At 32.0% G+C, this 20401-nt stretch overlaps 1 protein-coding gene across 23 annotated transcripts in view; it reads left to right on the top strand.

The window, feature by feature from the left end:
• The window catches only part of AFDN (afadin, adherens junction formation factor), a 154762-nt gene that overhangs the window by 82930 nt on the left and 51431 nt on the right, over positions 1-20401 (top strand). For 17 of the 23 annotated variants that reach the window (XM_031937474.1, XM_031937485.1, XM_031937471.1 and 14 more), the window contains 10 exons: positions 963-1032; positions 3516-3634; positions 8958-9019; positions 9103-9308; positions 11234-11254; positions 12005-12150; positions 13775-13869; positions 14741-15006; positions 16467-16610; positions 17561-17759. In XM_031937474.1, coding sequence (XP_031793334.1) covers positions 963-1032; positions 3516-3634; positions 8958-9019; positions 9103-9308; positions 11234-11254; positions 12005-12150; positions 13775-13869; positions 14741-15006; positions 16467-16610; positions 17561-17759 — 1328 coding nt within the window. The remainder of the gene's footprint in view (positions 1-962; positions 1033-3515; positions 3635-8957; positions 9020-9102; positions 9309-11233; positions 11255-12004; positions 12151-13774; positions 13870-14740; positions 15007-16466; positions 16611-17560; positions 17760-20401) is intronic. The other 6 variants (XM_031937492.1, XM_031937483.1, XM_031937488.1 and 3 more) reach the window with 1 other exon arrangement.

Here is a 20401-nt window from a genome sequence, read left to right as displayed (position 1 = left end):
CCCCATTGTTATTTTTTTAATGTGCTATTTATTTGATGACATGAAATATCACAAGAATAAAAAAAGAAATAGAATCTTTTTCTGTCTTATACAATCTGTAAAGTATACTAATACAGTAAATACTATATAACGGAAGGAGTACTGGGCCCATAGTCAGGAGACCTGTTTTTGAGTTTTGTTTCCTTGATTATTTTAAGGTAGCACTGAACCTCAGTAATTTAACCTCATGAACCTCAGTTCCTTTACCTTTAAAATAGGTACAATTAGTAACATAGTTTTATTATGTAGAAAATTATTTCTAAGATTTATAGTGCTATAACTGAATTGATATTTAAATATCCATTTTGATATTCTTTATTATAAGGAACAGTTTACAATAAGTAAAAGTATATAAATTATCATTCTTGATCTAAGCCAAAATAAGAGCAGAAACGTGTGTGTGTGTGTGTGTGTGTGTGTGTTTTGTTATGTGTTTTATATTAATGCTACTTTTGTGTTATGGAGAACCCATTATGCATCCATAATCTTCCCAAAGTATATAATATAGCTTGGTGAATCCTAGAGTACCACTACCTTGATGCAAGTGCATAAACATATACATCCCAAAAAACCAACTACCTGTGTACAATTCAGTTTCTCCTCATTCATACATATGTGCAAACTTAAAAACCTTGATATTGGGGAACTCATTTTGTCATGGGGATGAGAGTGGGGAAGAAAAAGGAACAGCTCTTAAATGGAATTAGTTTTCCAAATGGCCACATAATTAGTTACTCAACACGATTGGTTTTGTGTGGGCTTGGGAAAAAACTAGTTAGATCTGTCTATATGACTGACACAAGTAAAATGACATTTGTCCCAGTTTTAATTATTTCACAGCTCACATTCAAAGACAAGTCACCTAACATGGACCTGTGAAGTTTTTATTTTAATGCATGTGGATTTTTAATTTCCCTTCCTAGAATTGTCCAGGAGACAACCTTTGATCTGGAAGGAGATATTCATAGTGGAACAGCAATACCTACCAGCAAGGTAACTGAGTATCTACTGTGTAACAGTACAGTGATGCATTTGGCCAAAATTAAGCTGTTGAGATAATTAAGCTTTTTGTGCAAGACTTTGTTATTGTTTTTTCCTGGATTTAGGATTTCATTGTTGTAATTAACCAATACATGTCTGTAGATGTGCTGCAATTTAGTCTTAGAGCATATAGGGTTAGGGTTAGAAGTTGTGTAGAGGGGCTACCCTGATTTGAAAGCCTCTATCTGCTCCTTCGGCATAGAGCTTACTGATATATCAAAGCTGATATGCCAAGGGGTTTCCTGCCAAAAATAACAACAACAGTTCATGGTATCTGTAAGATTAAGAAAATGTTGTCTTATCTCTGTCTAAGGGACCATCTTGCAGTTCTGTTCTATGACTTACCACAGGGGTAAGAGTAAATTTAATCTGTAGTGTTAAACAGATGGCATTCCCAATATTGTGCAGCATTGTAATTGGCTTTCATTTGGCCAGGAGAGTTACTCTAGTACATCTCAGGAATGTTCTCTGAATCTTTTTTTCCCCTCTTTGTAGAAATTAAAAGCTATGATATACTATTACATATATAGCTAAAATTAGCAGCACAAACATAATTATATACTATCTCATAGTAATAGATATATGAGAAATTTGTTTTGAAATAAATAATTACAAATAAGTGGAATTGGTGAAAGTTTCCTTTGTTGATATATATTATTTAAAAAACCATTTTGTAAAAACACTTTTGAGTTCAAGGAGGCAGATAACTTTATTTTTTTGAACCTTTAAATTCAGATTTAAATCAAAAATTATATGGAATCATTTAAAAAACAATTCTCTATCCTGTGTCAATTTTTACTCCCTAAAACAGAACTATACCTAACAAATTGTTTTCATATTTGTCTTACTCTCCAACAGACTATCCAAAGAGAATTTTATTGTTTGTATTAAATATTGTTGCTAAGATTTGATGTCTTCTTGCCATAATGCTATTCTTAATAAGTCATTTTTGCATTCACTAAAGTTTTCTAGAAAAATGAGTTGTAAGTTTTTGCTTTATCTAATACAATCCTATGACAATGTTTTGTTTTTACTGGTATACATATCAGGATGCTATGCCATTAAAATCTTTGCCTTCAGGTTTATTTCTAAATTCATTTATCAATTACTTGTATTCTTAATACAAGAAAGAATGGAAACTAACCCTAGAGCAGAGTAAGTGGTATAAAAAATGTCTGAGCCTAAGGCTTGTAGTAAATTTTATTATAAATTTGGGTAGATCTTGGTAGCTAAATACTGTCTCCATATTTCATAAATAATAACTCCTGAATCCAACCTCCATCATATATTCATCCTCTCTTACCTTCCCGTTCAAGTGCCACCCTATCCCACCGCTGTTGTGATATCAGAACGGGGAGAGTGAAACTGAGTGAGTCCCTAATAATTCTGGTTGTGTAAGACCGCACCATTAAGATATGGAAGGGCTGCCATTTCCAGTACATTTTATGTCCTATAAGTGGTGTGGTGATGTTTTTATTTGGTTTAATTTTAAATTTATAATTTAGGTTTTGATACTATATTTATATCTCACTTAACTGAATAGAAGATGCATAGTAAACTTGAATTGGATGTAATATTGTTTTTTTTGTTTTTTTGTTTTTTTTGTAATAATAATGCATGTCTATCATAAGGGTTTGTTTATTTGTCTAGCTCCAAAATGTGATACCCTAGTAAAATGACTTGCAACATTTTATTAATACATTTAATTCTCTGATATTGTCATTAGAAGTGTGTTTTTTGGTGACATTTAAATGTACGAAATTTGTTTAGTAAAGTCCTGCTTCTTAGGTACACAGTTTTAACAAAAACTGTATTTTCCCTGTATTTATTTAAGGACATAAAATAAGGCTGGGAAGACCCAATTTTAGTACTAAATAGTACTAAATATACAGGTTAATGCCCTGAGCCTTAGTTAGCAGGATTTTTGAAGCCCTCTAAAGAAAACAGCTAAGTACCCTATATATAATTGCACATATCTGGCAGGATATGTCTTGATTTTAAAAACACATACACACACACCACACACACACACACACACACACACACACACACACACACACACATCTTTTAGAAAAGGATGACCAGTCATCTACTCATTGGAGAAAATAATAGCCCTGCTTTTAATATTTTGCATAAAAGAGTAGGTCTTGGGGCTTTAAAATTCCTGGTAGCATTTGGTCAGGAGCTGCAGCAAGTTGTTTTATTATGTTTTGAATGGCTAGTGTGCTCTTAGATATGTCCTGTCACTGTGGTCAGAACACCTGCTGCATTGCTGTATTATTTTTCTGGTCTGCATTCCCTTACCTCTGCATTCCTTCCCTTGTCCTTCCCCTTTTGGCAGCCTTGAATCAATTCTTTACTCCTAATGATGAACACAAAGCTTGGTTGGTCTGCGTGGTCTGTTAAACTCACTCTTGTTTTCCTCTTTGACTTAGAGTACCACCAGACTGGACAGCGACAGGATATCATCAACATCGAGCACAGCAGAACGAGGGATGGTGAAGCCAATGATTAGAGTAGAGCAACAACAGGACTATAGAAGACAAGACAGCAGGTAGGTAATTTATATAACCTATTATATTTACTAAAGCAGCGAACAGTTCTTTCTTCCAGAAAGGCTTGAGATTTGAGTTCAGAGAGATTTCTTTATATATATATATATATATATATATATATATATATACTTTTTTTTTTCCCCCTCCATTAAATGTTAAGGACAGTGTTTTTTCTGAGAACTCTCCATTCATTCTGCTAGAGCCTAAATCCCTCTGATATAATTCCTTTCTCAATGAATAAAGTGAATCCAAAAATTCACATTTTGAATTACTGCCATTCCTAAGGGTTATTCTGTATAGGTGTTATTAACATGATTTCATCTATGAAGTCAAAATCCTGCAGTGTTTATTCATAGAGAAAAATGTTTATTCAGAATCAATCTAGTGAACTGAAAAAGAAATCTTTTAATTTGTGAAATTGTGAAACTGAATTTTTATTTAAAGAATTAGCCTTTGCCAACAACTTCTGATTAAATCATATTGTCAGTATGATAAGCCTTCTAGCATGAACTAGAATGACATGGAATTGCAGGCTTTTTTTTTTTTTTTTTTTTTAAATCTAGTACTGCAGATGTCTCATTTCATGAACCTAGGGCTTAAGCCTTTTGTTATTTTTTTCCTCTTAATTTTTAAAACATTTTTGACAGCCTGATTAAGAGGGTAAAATACTATTTCAGTGTGATGTGAAAATTATTAATTTTTTTTTAATTGAAAAGATAATACCTTAAACATAACAGTTGGATTAGAGGGTGTGTATTTTGAATACTGATTAGTTATAAACTGCAGCATTCCTACTTCAAGAGCTGTGGATGATTCTAGTCAGAAGCAGAGTAGCAGGTATTCATTCATTCAATACATTGAGGTCTCCTTATCAGTAATTAATAGGCAATGGTAAAGAATGAGTTTTGCCCCTTACCCAAAAGAGGTTTAAAAATCTATTTAAGTGAATAATCTGTTATATGAATGCTTCATAAATGTTTGTGGTGCCTTTATTCTTTATGGCAGGCAGTCATCATTTGGTTAATGACATTTAACCACATGTTTTCATCATGTCCTTTTGGCATACGCAGAGAGTGAGTTGAAATGAGTGACTTGCCCAAGGTCACAAGAGAGTGAGTTGAAATGAGTGACTTGCCCAAGGTCACAAGTCAGTGCCAGAAGATGAAGCTGCATTTCAATTTCTCATCTCCCAGTAGAGGGAGCTGCAGATTGCAAGATGATTGTATAGGAATCTGAAAGTAAACAAATTATTAGATTCCCTTGGGATCTTATAAGTCCTTTGTACTTTATTATTTCAGTTTACTTTTATATGGAATATTTCATAATTTTACTGTTAGGTATCTTTTTATTTGTGAAATGAGAGGTTTGGATTAAGGATCTCAGAAGTCCCTTCCAACATTTAAATTGATTTTTCTTTGATTTTTTTTTTTTGTTTGTTTGTTTTTATAAGTATGATAAAATAACATGTCCAGATTGATAAAATTCTCAGTAGAAATGTCTATTGTTGTATTTGTAATATTAATAAAAGAAGATACTAAGAGTTGCTGCATATAAATGTACATATCATTAGGTAAGTGTTAATATAAAATAATAGCCTTTTAAATCTAATCAGAAATAAAACCTCCTATTTGTTTCACATTTATAGAGTATAGAGCAATTGAATTTTGGAGTCTGGTTTCCCCCACTTCCCAAGTTGTAGCTTATCACGATTAGCATTTTTCCTTTTTGTTCATTTCTTTTGCTCTTTGTATATAGTATATGTGTGTGTGTACACACACACACACACACTCATTTGCTCTCTGTAATATATACTTGGTGATTGATATTTATTTTAATCACTGATTCCTTTCAAATAACAAAACAAAGAAATCTTAAAAGCCTTTAAAAAATGTTTATTTTTTGTTTGAGATTTCAAATCATTGGCATGAGACTATATATATATTTTTTTAATCACATCTTTAATAATACTGTTGATGAGTGCCCTCACTTTTCCTTCATGGAGTATTTAAATTCTTTCCATTTTGCCAAATTTAACATTAATGACTCTTAGAAAATGTGCAATTGTAAGTAGCATGCATTTAATTAATTGCATGTGCAATTAAGTATTTTGATCATTACTTGTAGTGTCAGTTTTTCCCAAATGTGGTAATTTAGTTGAAATAATTTTTTAAAATAGATAATTTATATTCATCTTATCAATAAACTAACAGGCATGAACCTGGCACAAATGAAAGACCAACAATTGCCTAGGGAAACTGATTAAAAAAAAAAGTATAATTCCTTTTTAGCAGAAATGTAAAAAAGACTTTCTGGGAAAAACTTAGATATTATCATATGAGGTCATTATATCTGATGTTTTGGCTTAATTTTTTTTTTTTTTTTACTTAATAAGAGGCTCCAGTGGGTTAGTATTGAAATGGCAGATAGTTGTAGAAATGGCCCATATAAAAAAAAAGGCATTAATAAAATTTATTTAATATACTCATATGCTGTAAAGGATGTGTTGGAATTAAAATTAAAAGCAAAAACTAAAGATTTGAATGAAATTTTAAAATAAAGGAGACTTTTATTTAGATAAATTAACTTTAATAGTGGTAATGACATATTTAGGGTATTCATTCTCTTTTTCTTGATCTACCCCTTTTTCCACCATTTTTTATTGCCTTTTGTTGTTAAAAATCAATATTAAAATTGGTGGAACACCTAACATATTACTGTCTTTTGTGATGTACAAAAAAGGATTTCAATTCTTTTGGGATGGAGAGAATGAAAATGCTATTTTTGGCTAAACCTTTTTAATAGTGAAAAACCAGGAGACCTAGTTTCAAACCCTTACTTATCACTATCTTTAGGATTTTGAATAAATTTCTGGGCTTCTCTTTATAAAATGAAAAGGTTGAATTAGTCTTGAAGGTCATTTCTAGTTTGCAATCTTTGAACATGAAGCTATAAAATCAAAGTAGAAATATTTTAGTGCTCAAAGTTGTTTAGTTAATCTATTCATTGGTAAACTTAAGTGTTTTTTTTTTCTTAATTTTCAGTTTTTGATGTCACTACCAAAACTAATCACTTCTTTAAATAGTTGAATTGTGAAAATGTCTGTCTAAATAAAGAACATTTTTTTCTATTGATACTCATGGCACTTTAATACTTTGATAATTTGAAAAGGGATCATTGACTTCTTTGAAGCAGTATTTAATATCTCTGGTTTTTAAATTCTTGTTTTAATTTTAGTCTAGACTTTTTTTGTTTTTGGAGGATGGCGATCAGTGATAATATTACATGTTTGTGATTAAATTGGTGATAGGAACTATTGTAGACATTTTTGCCACTGTTGTTGTGGTAAAACAACTCTATTATAGTTTATAGTCTTATAAACTTATAAACTGGTTGCACTGAGGGGTTAAGTAGCTTCTGGGCACCTAACTATCTAGTTAATTGTCCAAGGTAGGGCTTGAGCCTTGGTCTTTCTGGTTACAATGTTAACATCTATCCATTTGACATTTTCTTTCCTTTTGATATGAGTCATTGAATTATTTTGTATTATCTGATTTTTAGCCAGGTTTTAATTGTCAATTTGCATTACTTAATAAATTTAGAGCTTTAGAAATTGCACCTTAAATTTTTTTTCTTCTGACTTGTCAACTTGAAGTAAAATATGCTCAATCAGTGGCATAGTTAAATTTTTGTTACAAATGTTGGAGGTTTGACTTGTAGTTATTGATAGTGCATTAGTTTGGTCATTACAAATCTTTTCTAAAATTAGTGTGCCTGGTAGGAGAGATGTGGTAAACAAAGTACATATATAATTGTATAATATTGTATTATTTGCAGGACAGTTTACTATGTGAAAATTCCAGAGCAAGAATTTGTTAGAATGTAGTTTATATTTTAAGTATTAATTTTAAAAGGATTCTACACTGTTCTCTTCCCCCAAAGTATTATTTATTTACTGTTTATTTCTCTAGATCAGGGATCCTCAAACTTTTAAAGTAGGGGGCCAGTTCACTGTCCCTCAGACTGTTGGAGCGCCGAACTATAGTAAAAACAAAAACTTTGTTTTGTGAACCTTTAAATAAAGAAACTTCATAGCCCTAGATGAGGGGATAAACGTCCTCAGCTGCTGCATCTGGCCCGCAGGCTGTAGTTTGAGGACCCCTACTCTAGATGAATCTGTATGAGCTATTAAGTGTGCTTAAAAAGTACAATTAAGGTAACTTCAATTCCAACTAAATGGTAGGAGTTTTTCTTTCTCCTCAAAAATTTTTTGTGTATGTGTATGCACGTGCATCTTTGTCATCATAGTTTTATTATGATTAAAGAACTATTTCCTAAGAGCAGCAAATCAGCTAACAAGGCATCTAGGGCCATCTCTAGTCTTCCTGATCTACATCTGGCCACTGGACCCAAGATGGCTCTGCAAGGAGAAAGTGAGGCAGGTGACTTTGCACAACCATCCTTCATTTAAATCCATTTAAAATTCACTTACATGTCATGGAATCAACTCCTGATGTCATGGTTCTCTTTGAGAACAAAGGACAAACAACAATCATAATAATTTTTTATGAGCTAATGGGTGAGAGAGAGAGAGAGAGAGACAGACAGACAGACACAGAGACAGACAGAGACAGACCACTTTAAAGAAGGCTTCCTGAAACACATTTAATTCAAGGGAAGTTCTAGATAACAGTGTTTTGGGCGGGGACAGGTGAGGAGAATTCATCTTAATGTTTCTTCCTCTCTCCATTAAGAGAGAGTCTAAATCATCAATGCATGAATGAAAAGAAACAGATATAACAGTGTTTTTTAGGGAACAAAAATGTACTGTTTAGTAAAGGTGAAAAGTCTCAATGCTTTGACTTTACACATAAACTTTTGATTTTATGTAAATGCATTTTTCTCAATCAGTTTCAAAACATGTTTCATCTCCCATCCCCCAATCTTTATTATTGGCTGTGTTAATTGTTACTTGAGCCACAAATGTGGCAGGTGCAAGCCTTCTTCATCCCAATACTTTATAAGAGATGTTCATCAATAATGGAAAAGCATGTTTCAGGTCTCTCCTATGACCTTTTGCCATTATGCCATTACTGTATAACTTGGAGGAAACTTCCATGAATAAAAGTAATAAGATAGCTTTAGACTCTTATTACTGCAGTTTCTGAATAAGCTACAAATGAAAGATATAATTGTCTTTCTCAACTTTGGACAAATGTATAGGAATTCAGAAGTGAAACCACTCAAGAAATCTACTTTGTTTAATAGTGATATTGATTTTAATTATGTGCATTGGTTTGTTGAATATCTGCCTTCTTCCTTTAGAACTCAGGATGCCCCTGGTCCTGAATTGATACTGCCTGCAAGTATAGAATTCAGGGAAAGTTGTAAGTATTTGAAATTCCCAGTTTACTTGTATTAATTGTTCCACTTTCCTCCTTTTGATATTTATTTTTTAATCTTTTCACAGCTGAAGATTCATTTTTATCAGCTATTATAAATTATACGAATAGTTCTACAGTGCATTTTAAACTATCACCTACGTATGTGTTATATATGGCATGTCGGTATGTACTGTCAAATCAATACAGACCTGAAATCAGCCCTACAGAGCGTACCCATAAAGTCATTGCCATAGTTAACAAGATGGTGAGCATGATGGAAGGAGTTATTCAGGTGGGTGTCAACCTGATGTATGTAGGCATTTTCTTTTTCCTTTTGAGGGAATCATTTAAGATTGTTTATGGAAAAAGTTAGAGGGTACAAAGTAGTAAACCTATTTTTCTTAGAGTTAACTGTATAATTTTAAAAGTAAGAGAATTTTTTCTTCTTATTTTTTCATTCTGTCTCCCATAATTAAGAAACAAAGGTTTTATTAATTTAATAGCTAAATTCTGAGTTCACAGTTGTGCTAAATAAAGATGCTTTTTTACTTATTGATATTATTTTGTCAGGTTCCTATCTTTTCCTTTACCTCCATGCTTGGAAGAGAGACTAGGTATAATAACTCTGCCCTCCACTCCCTTCTTATCCTAAGCTTTAATTTATGTAATAAATTCTTTCATTAAGTAATTTTTAACAACTAAGTGAGAAACACTAGAAACAAAAAAGACAGCTTTGTTAAGATTTCTTTAGTTGTTTAAATATTCCATGCACACAGATCAGTGAACACACTGTTTTAAGTTGTGTAGTAACTCAAATGTGCTTGAATCTACAGGACAGTTGCATTTTTATGTTTTGAGATTTATAATTAAACAAATTAATAGTATACAGAACTAGTTTATGAAGTTGACATCAGTGTTCTTCACATTCTCAGCATTAGGACTGGCTCATATACTATATAAAGCATCATGAATCATTACAAGTTATATTGGTGCCATATGATATAAATTCCACACTTGTTTTTCCAACACAGTAATTTGAATTTACTTGAATTCCTTACTTAGGTGATTTTAATCAGACTCACAGATGTTAATATTTCAATTAAGAGGGTAACAACTAAAATGTTTAGAAATAGTCATCAAATTGATTTTTTTATCCTCTAGAGAATGAGATTGGACAGGGATCTTTGATTCCCATTTGTAGTTTTTCTGATTTTAAGCATGTTTAAATTTTAAAATTAGAAGATAGTTTTAAAAATGTGGTCTAGATTTGTTGGCTGATAATTTTCTTACCTGAACCTGGGAAAAAAATTTTTTTTAAGTAGCAATTTCACTTGGTTATCATAGCATTCTTTTTAAACTTTTTTTTTTAAATAAATGTGATTTTGCCTTTTTTTTTTTTTTTTTAACTTTAAACCATTGCTTGTCTCCAGTTCCTTTCATATTGTCAAAAGTTCACTTATGAGCAAGAAGCTCTACTGAAGGTTTTTTTTTCACTGTGCATTTTAAACTGGAAAAATAAAATTATGATGGAAAAAAAAAAAACCACAACAACCTTTTTTTGGATCTTCAGTTCATATTCCACAAATGGAATTAGCAAAGCAACAACTGAAAAAATATCTGCTCATAGCATATCATTTGTTCTGAAATTTTTGTGTCTGCCATTTGAAGTTTATCTTTTTGGAAATTTTAAAATTGAATTTTTGCTATAGTATTTATTTTTAGTTTGTATATATTTCAAATTCATCCTTATTATCATTTGTTTAAATAGTCATTTATTGTCTTTCTCATTTGTCATTTTCTTTAGAATTAGGCAATCAACTTCTGTCAAATTAAGGGGTACTTGCACAGGTGGATTAAATGAATTTGTCTTTCCACATTATGGATTTGTGGGAAAAGTTTTTCAACAATATTTTCTTTAATGAGTGTTAATTGCAGGACTTCTTATGTGTTCATCATCAATTATTTGTTCTCCAGATTTGCCATTCACTTCATTGTTATGGTACTAAGTGCCTAAAATAAACTATTGACAGCATGTACTTGCTCAGCTGCCTCCAAACCACAGGTGACATTGTAATTTGGGAATAACTGAGCATAAAGTGTTTTGTCTTTATGTTGCACCTTCATATTAGTGTTTTGATTTTTTTTAAAACTATCATGATTGTTTACAAGTTTCTTTCTCTCGTTCTGCTTGATTTCCCTTCGTCTGTTTTTCTCCAGGAGGTAGACCAGGTTGATCAGGTAGGATATACTGCTGGGAACTGATCCTAGCTATGTTGGCTTAGCTGAGTTTCTCATGCTGCTTCCATATCAAAATACAATACTACAACAGCTGGACTGAACAGTTCATAACACTCATTCAGCAACTGGAACATGCAGTACTAAAATCCTTTTTTGACTGTGCAACTTTTTATCAGCATTCCATAATTTCTGCTTAATGCACTTCAATGTGGATATGAAATGACCAAAGTTCTTTTTCTTATCTTTATTGTTTATCTTTGGTTCCTATCTTTGGATCTCATCTAAGGTTGCCTGGCCTGGCATATGTGGTCGGGAGATGGGGAGATAGATCAGTACTTGATACTGAGTTGCATGGTGTCAAAACCAGTAACTGGAAGTATCAGGGTGGTGGTGGGTAATAGCGAACCCGTGCGTGGGCACAAACAGATTACCAGATAGTGCATAAAGCTAAACCTGCCGTTGCACTATGCAAAAGAATAGCCCCATAGTGACAGCAATCCAGAAATTATATAATTGTGTTAAAACATAATTTTTGAAATGTTCAAAAAAAAATTGCATACTTTTCATTGATTGATAAAATCAAATTTATCTGCAAGTATCTGGTATCTGAATTATTAGTGGAATGGGAAAGGTACTGGTCTATCTTAAAAAGCTTTATAAGTAGCATTTATCCCTTACCCTTCTTTTTTTTCTTTTGGTGGGATAGGAAAATATTTGTTCTCTCTCTACTTATATTTGTTCTGTCTACAGAAGCAGAAGAATATTGCAGGAGCACTTGCCTTTTGGATGGCAAATGCATCAGAATTACTCAACTTCATTAAGCAGGACCGTGATCTCAGTCGAATCACTCTGGATGCTCAGGATATTTTAGCACACTTGGTTCAAATGGCATTCAAGTAAGATCAAGAAATTTTTTACCCCATAACTTTTACTAATAAAGTGTCAAATTTAGTATTTATGTTTCTTTATTTACAAATGTATTACAGCATATATATTAAATACATATGTACTCAACACACCTCAAGGCAGATATCAAGGAAAGCAAAAAAATTCAGATATTGGGGAAAACAGGCTTGTTTATTTATGCCAGGCTATGAGTTCATCAGTATTAGGAATTGCTACTGACAAAATGCCTCGTCTTCTCCACTGTAGAGTGGCAACTGTTCTGTAATTAATAGAGGTATTCCTTCCATGTCTCAACTTTCCCACCTTGGGTTCAGTTATATCACAGGTCAGCATAAGAAATTAAATGGGAAATTTGCTTGGGAAAGCAGCAGATGACAGATAAAGACTGACACAGAAAACGTTTAGAAACTTAGAAGTGCATAAAGTATAAGTATGATATTATATCAACATATTTTATCTTTTAATACCATAATAATTGAGGTTTCTCCAAGACAAGGGAGAGCCAAAAGTTTTTATATGGATTTTCCAGATCACAGCATTGCTACGCTTCTAACCCTTTAATGTGGTTACAGATAACTGTAGTCTTAGATTTGTCTGGGGCACTGAGGGGTAAAAGGTCTTGTTAGTCATGAAGCTAATAAATCTTTGGAAGGACTTTAGTCTAAGATTTTTGACTCCAAGGCCAGTTTTTCCTTTGACCTTAAGATTTTATTTATGTATATTTTTTGTAGAGATAGATTGGACATTGAAAAAAATTGAAACTAGAAAACCAATTAGGAAACAAAAGGTCCAGACACTTTGTGAGTAGAGAAGGGAACAGATGAAAGAGATGGGAAATAGATATAAAGTTATTCAACAATTTATTGTATATGTCACTAAGAAAATTAAGAGTCAAGAAGAGAAGACATAGGAAAAATATAATATTCCTATAATAATATAGGAATAATATAAAGACCTCTCAAGAGGTCTTTGAACAGTGGTTATTGTTAAGTTTTCCCTCCCATTTACCAGATCAGTCCTCTCTGAGACTTGGACCCATTGCTCCTGTTTCTGCACTCTGCAGCCAAAGGGAACAATCAATCTGACTCTTGCCTTCACATTGTAGCCTTACAGTTATTTAAAACTAGAGAAGAAAGAATGAAATGGGAAATAGAAAAAAAAATGATCCATATTGTCAAATGCTTACAGAATATTCAAGAAGGATAAAAGTTGAGGATAGTCTGATATTGGAATTAAGAGATCATTAGTAACTTGAAGAGAGCATTTTCAGTTTTATTAGGAGGGTAGAATTAGGAGGCAGTTGGAGAATTTGGGAAAATGAGAAGATACTGTTTTCTATTATGGAAAAAGGAGAGGTGGAGAGAGGGTTGGGTTGAGTAAAGGATAATCACAGTTTACTCATGCCTGCCTATTTCTGTGCATAATTATTTTCTTCTCACCTAAAAATGAATGATGTTTGGGGAACGGACAAGAAAGGTGGGGGGGAGGGGATTTTATAAAAAGTAGATTTTGATCTTATAGTTTGTAAAATCCATTTATTTATGTTTGTATTTTAAGTTCCAACATGACATTATCCTTATTATGTACAGTATTAAAATTTGTATAATTTTTCAGATATTTGGTTCATTGTCTTCAATCAGAACTTAATAACTACATGCCTGCCTTTCTGGATGATCCTGAAGAAAACAGTCTACAAAGACCTAAAATAGGTTAGAATACTGATTTTTTTTGAAAAATAGTTTCTTGTTATCTCTTTACAAATTTGTGATTTTCAGTTTGCTTAACATCTATGTTGTAAATATCTTTGAAATAGATAAAAAAGTATAATATGCATTTGTCTGGATTTGAATTAAATAGTGAGTGTAGAAAACTCTGTTTTTGCATTTTTAATGTACTCAGGTCTTCAGATATTTTGAACTTTTAAAAAAATGCTTATGAATAATTTTCGTTTTTGGTTGACTACTTCAATGCCTCATATTTGTTTGGAGGTGAATTGAATTTTCAGAGACTATTGCAATAAATCACAACCTTCAGTAAATTGTTTTTTCCTGAGGCAATTGGGGTTAAGTGACTTGCCCAGGGTCACACAGCTAGGAAGTAGTAAGTGTCTGAGACCAGATTTGAACTCTGGTCCTCCTGACTTCAAGGCTTGTGCTCTATCCATTACAACATATGGCTGACCCAAGGTTCGGTAATTCTTAGCAAGCTAGAAACAGAGGTTCCATTTTCAAATGTTGTTTGTCATGTGGACTGAAGTTTGACCACCAAATTTGATTTGATTTTTTTTTTTTTAACAACTCATTGGAAGAATCATCTAATTTTGCATCACCCAAAATGCAGGGAGTTCCCACATGGACAAAACCACAGATTCTTGAAGTGTAGAATACAGGTCTTAATTAAGATATTTGGGTGACTATAGTTTAAATTTGAGGGATTGTACTGGAATCAACCAGTGCTTTGATCGACATTTTCCGAGTTGATATTATTTCTGAATGCTTTTCCTTAAATATTCATTCATGAATTCTTTTCCTGAAAGATTCATTCATGACATCTCCTTTGTGTTTTTATATTTATGAACAGATGATGTTTTGCACACACTCACTGGAGCTATGTCATTATTGCGAAGATGTAGAGTAAATGCTGCCCTGACGATTCAACTCTTCTCTCAGCTCTTTCATTTTATTAATATGTGGCTGTTTAACAGACTTGTTACTGACCCAGATTCAGGGTTGTGTTCTCATTACTGGGGAGCCATTATCCGTCAGCAGTTGGGGCATATTGAGGCATGGGCAGAGAAACAAGGCCTAGAGCTCGCTGCTGACTGCCATCTTAGCAGAATTGTACAGGTAAATGGTGGAATTCAGAGTGCTTTTTGTAGCTCTCAGGGAGGGAGAAACTGCATAGGATTGTATGCTAAAAGAACTCTGCCCTTTAAATTTTTCATTTATGTCTTTTAAGTGATTTTTAATATTAAAAGATTTTACTTTAGAATGGAAAAATCTCAGGGTTTCTTGTAGGTCAAAGCTTCTTGTGGGTCACAGCCCCACATGGGTCACATAACTGAATGTGGATTTCCCAAAAAGTTTAGGAACAATAAAATATTTCTGAATGCAGTGACTTAAAATTAATTGAAAATCAAATGCATGATGAATTCAAAGTGTTTCTAGCCTCATATGTTGCATCTTTCAAGTTCACCACACCCTTGGTTCTTGAACATTGAATTTTGCATTGCATACACAAGGACGCACCCAGAAACATCTCAGCTCAGATTTGGAATGGGGTTGCATAAAAATTTCTTGGGCAAAAAAGGATCAGGAGTGGAAAATGTTTGAGAAGCCATGTTGTAGATTACTGAAAGAAATTATTCTCTTGGCTTTGAACTGCTATGAGGAAAGGACTTAAACATTAAAGACTTAAACATTAAAGAGATCACATTAATAACTAGATAAAAACTCAGGGCATTCTGAGTTACTTAAACTGAGAAAAACTTTTTGATAATGTATATATTAAATCTTTTATATTTTCTGAATTTCTTAACCTTTTATTTTAAATGTAAAGACAAAGACGTTTATCAGGTATATTGATGATTGTAAATTGAAAAAATCTTAAAATTGGACAAGTTAATGTATAAGTTGATATTACTTGTGCTGTTTCCTTGATTCAAATGGTTATAAAATTATGTTCTAGGTATTAACATTTAAATTATGATTCTACTAATGGAGAATTTGGGAGCATTTTAGAGGCTGGGATAACTTAGTTTTACACTAGAAAGGAGAAGATTTAATAAATAAAAGGCAGATTACAGAGGAAATATTTAATTAGAGTGTTTAAAAACTTTTGAAATCCTACTTCATAATCTATGAGTTGAACTTTGATTAAATGGACTCTTAAAGACCTAATCATTATACTTTTTAAACTAGAGGAGCCTTCTTATTAGAGGTAATGAAAGTATAAATCTTTTTCAAAAATCTTTAAATTAAAAATATTAATTTACTCAGACTGTTCTTTGCTACTATTCAAATTAACCTAGAAATTTTTTTTTTTAAATTTGGAATTTAGGGTAGGGTATAGATCTTTGATTTCATTGGTATAAGGATCTCTTTCTGACAAGGCAACCTCCTTTATCAATTCAGATAGGCATTGATTCTATAAATTATAATAAATCTTACATAGTTATAATAAATCTTACAGAGTTATCCTGATTTTGAGGCCAGTTCTTTACAATATGTAATTTTATACCTTTACTCTGATAATGATTTATACTATAAATCTAGATAACAATGAAAAACAATCTCTTCCTATTCAGGCAACCACACTACTTACCATGGATAAGTATTCACCTGAGGATATTCCAAATATTAACAGTACCTGCTTTAAGCTGAATTCATTACAACTTCAAGCCTTATTACAAAATTACCACTGTGCACCAGATGAACCTTTTATCCCATCAGTAAGTTCATCTTGGCATATTTCTTGCAGAATATAAATTTTTTAAAATGGATTTGCACTACTGGAATAAAGTATTTATATGATGCTTAATTTTATTGGAAAAATAATTTAAGAAATGTTTCATCTTTTAGATCTACTGAAATTACATGACCTAATACTTCAGTCTTGGTTTTTTTTAGACTTGGAACATATCTTCAGAATGATTTGGAGTATATATTTTTGTATGAAAATATGAAGTAGCTGTGTGTGTGTGTGTGTGTGTGTGTGTGTGTGTGCATGTGGGTGTGCATGCACATATATGTATGTATGTGTGTATATATATATATATATACACACACAACAGTCTCCACAGCCAAAACCAAAGGACTTCTATTAGAAACAATTTCTAATTTTTTTTTTTGAAAAAAGATGAAAAAGTGTTTCATTTTCAGAATTTAAAAATTTCTTTTTGTAATTTTAATGCATTAATTCATTTGCAGTATGGTTTGTTACAAGATTAAAAGATCTAAAATTCTTTTGCTTTGTTTCCCCCCCTCACTGTCAGTTGCAAATCTTTGGATATTATAAAACATAACTATAAAGAATTTTAGCATATTAGCCTAATTTTAATAGTGTCTATTTTCTCCTGTGTGTATGTGTGTGTGTGTGTGTGTGTGTGTGTATATATATGTAAAAAAAATTTTATAAAAATTTTAGTTTTGTTACAAAAATTTCACATTTTAAACTATAAATATATTCTCTACCTAGAGAATATAATGCTTTTCTCCTAGAGATGGGAATTATTTCCTCAAAAATCAGAAAATTAGTTAAGCTATTTGTAAATAATCCATCATGCTTTCAGCATGGAAAAAAAATCACATTTCACATCCCCTATTTTATTTTAACTTGATCACATTGAAAGTGACCTCTTAAGTGTTTCTTCCTGATTTTGTTTGCTTATTCTCCATTTAGGATCTCATAGAAAATGTAGTAGCTGTTGCTGAAAATACAGCTGATGAATTAGCACGTAGTGATGGGAGAGAAGTACAATTAGAAGAAGATCCTGATCTTCAGCTACCTTTTCTTCTGCCAGAAGATGGCTATTCTTGTGATGTTGTCCGAAATGTTCCAAATGGGTTACAGGAATTTTTAGATCCATTGTGTCAGAGAGGTAAATGAATACTCAATATTGTTTATATATAGCTAGTATCTATTAGCTAAAGTATCAACAAACATGAATTTGGATAGACTTTGAGAGATAATGGAGGATAGAGGAACCTGACCTGCTAAAGCCCATGGGGTCACAGAGTTACATATGATTGGACAACCACAACAAGTCTCTTGATATTGGTAGTACATCAAAACGAATACTGCCTATAGGGTCAGAAGCCCTGGCTTCTAATGTCACTTGTGAGGACCATGAGTAAATCACTTAATCTCACCTTGGCCCCAATTTCCTTGTCTGTAAAATGCAGGAGTTGGACTTGTACTGAGGACTTTTCCAAATCCTACTCTATGAGCCTATATCCACAATTGTCAGAAAATATTCACTCTTAATGTTCGCTTTTGTTGTGAAATTATTGTGTTGTGAACAATTATTTTTGTTTGAAATAACATGTAGGACCTATTTTGTCTTTCTTTTCTCATATTTTGATCTTTAATAAAATTACCACATACCCCCCTTATTTTGAAATTATACATTTTGTTTTCCTACATGTGTTTTATTTTCCTATTGTTAGGAATAGGTCCTTCTCATCTGTACTTTACTGTGATAATTGTTTTATGTTTCTGAGAATGCTATATGAATTCCTTTGTTAGTAACTTCTTAGTGCTTTGATCTTAATTATCCTTGGTAATTAAGTTTAAAATTAGTTGATTAGACATTAGGCAACTCTGGATTTTTAGCATATTTTAGACATTAAGCAATAGCTTTTTTTTAAATGGTAGGATTCATAGACTAACAAATCAGGATATTATATAATTTGTGTAATTAAAGTGAAGTTGCTATTCTAAAACACATGCAGTAATAACCCATATGGATTGCTCTCTAAAACAAACATTTCTTAACTTTTTTAGTATTTAGTATCTTGATCCTTTTGTCACTATAGATTCCTATGGACTCCTTAGAATAACATATTTTAATTGAAGGAGAGGCTAAATTTCAGTTAGAAGTTAGTGAAAATAAAAAAGTCCCTCCCCCCCCCCCCCACCCAGTTTCAAGTTCATAGATCCCTAAAATTTAACCATTGGTCTAAAACACTGCCATAATTCAAAGTTCTTTGTTTGATTTTTAATTTACAATAAACTATCTTATGTTCCTCTAATTTATTTATAATCTCATTCTTTATGCCTAAATCATGGGCCCATTTTGATCTTATCTTGGTATACGGTGTTAAGTGTGAGTCCATGCCTAATTTCTGCCATACTAATTTCCAGTTATCCCAGCAGTTTTTGTCAAATAATGAATTCTTATCCCAAAAGTGAGTATCTTTGGGTTTGTCACACACTAGATTGCTATAGTTGACTATTCTGTCTTGTGAACCTAACCTGTTCCACTGATCAACTAATTTATTTCTTAGCCAATACCAAATGGTTTTGGTGACTGCTCCTTTATAATATAGTTTTAGATCAGGTACAGCTAGGCCACCTTCATTTGATTTTTTTTTTTTCATTAATTCTTTTGAGATTCTCGACCTTTTATTATTCCATATGAATTTTGTTGTTATTTTTTCTAGATCATTAAAATATTTTCTTGGAAGTCTGATTGGTATAGCACTAAATAAATAGATTAGTTTAGGGAGTATTGTCATCTTTATTATATTCGCTCAGCCTATCCAAGAGCACTAATATTTTTCCAATTATTTAAGTCTGACTTTATTTGTGTGGAAAGTTTTTTGTAATTTTGCTCATATAATTCCTGACTTTCCTTTGGTAGATGGATTCCCAAATATTTTATGCTATACACAGTTATTTTGAATGGAATTTCTCTTTGTATATCTTGCTGTTGGATTTTGTTGGTGATATATAAAAATGCTGAGGATTTATGGGGATTTATTTTATTACCTGCAACTTTGCTAAAGTTATGAATTATTTCTAATAACTTTTTAGTAGAATCTCTGGGGTTCTCTAAGTATACCATCATATCATCTGCAAAGAGTGATAATTTGGTTTCCTCATTTCCTGTTCTGATTCCTTTAATCTTTCTCGACTCTCATTGCCGAGGCTAGTGTTTCTAATACAATATTGAATAATAATGGTGATACTGGGCAACCTTGCTTCACTCCAGATCTTACTGGGAAAGGTTGAAGTTTTTCCCCATTGCATATGATGCTTATCGATGGTTTTAAATATATGCTCCTGACTATTTTAAGAAAGAGTAGTATTAATGGTCATTTTTTTCAGTCTACTGTAGATCAAAGGCAAAATGGTTATCCTTACAATATAAGTTTTTTTTAAATGTGTGGTAGTTTAATTTGTATTGATATTTGTTTTTATATACATGACTAGTTTCTTTGATTAAATCATAGGCTGCTTGAGGGTAAAGACGATTTTATTTTATCATTGAATCCTCTAATGCATCCAATTTAGGTTCTGGTAATTTAAAAATGTTTATTGATTTGTATCTTTATATCTGTAGGCCTAGCAAATAGTTTCTTGCATAAATATTTGTAAAAATACATAACATTGCAAGCAAAACCAGTGTCAAATATTAGTTTTTATATAGCAAAATTATATTTGTTATATCCCATTAGATTTCATCTGGGCTCTGTTCTGCCTGCCACCTTGCAGTTGAATATAGACAACTAGACTTAA

Source organism: Sarcophilus harrisii, chromosome 4 (assembly GCF_902635505.1).
Source record: "Sarcophilus harrisii chromosome 4, mSarHar1.11, whole genome shotgun sequence".
NCBI lineage: Eukaryota > Metazoa > Chordata > Mammalia > Dasyuromorphia > Dasyuridae > Sarcophilus > Sarcophilus harrisii.
The sequence above is the reverse complement of the archived record's forward strand: the minus strand, read 5'-3'. Positions and strand labels throughout refer to the sequence as shown.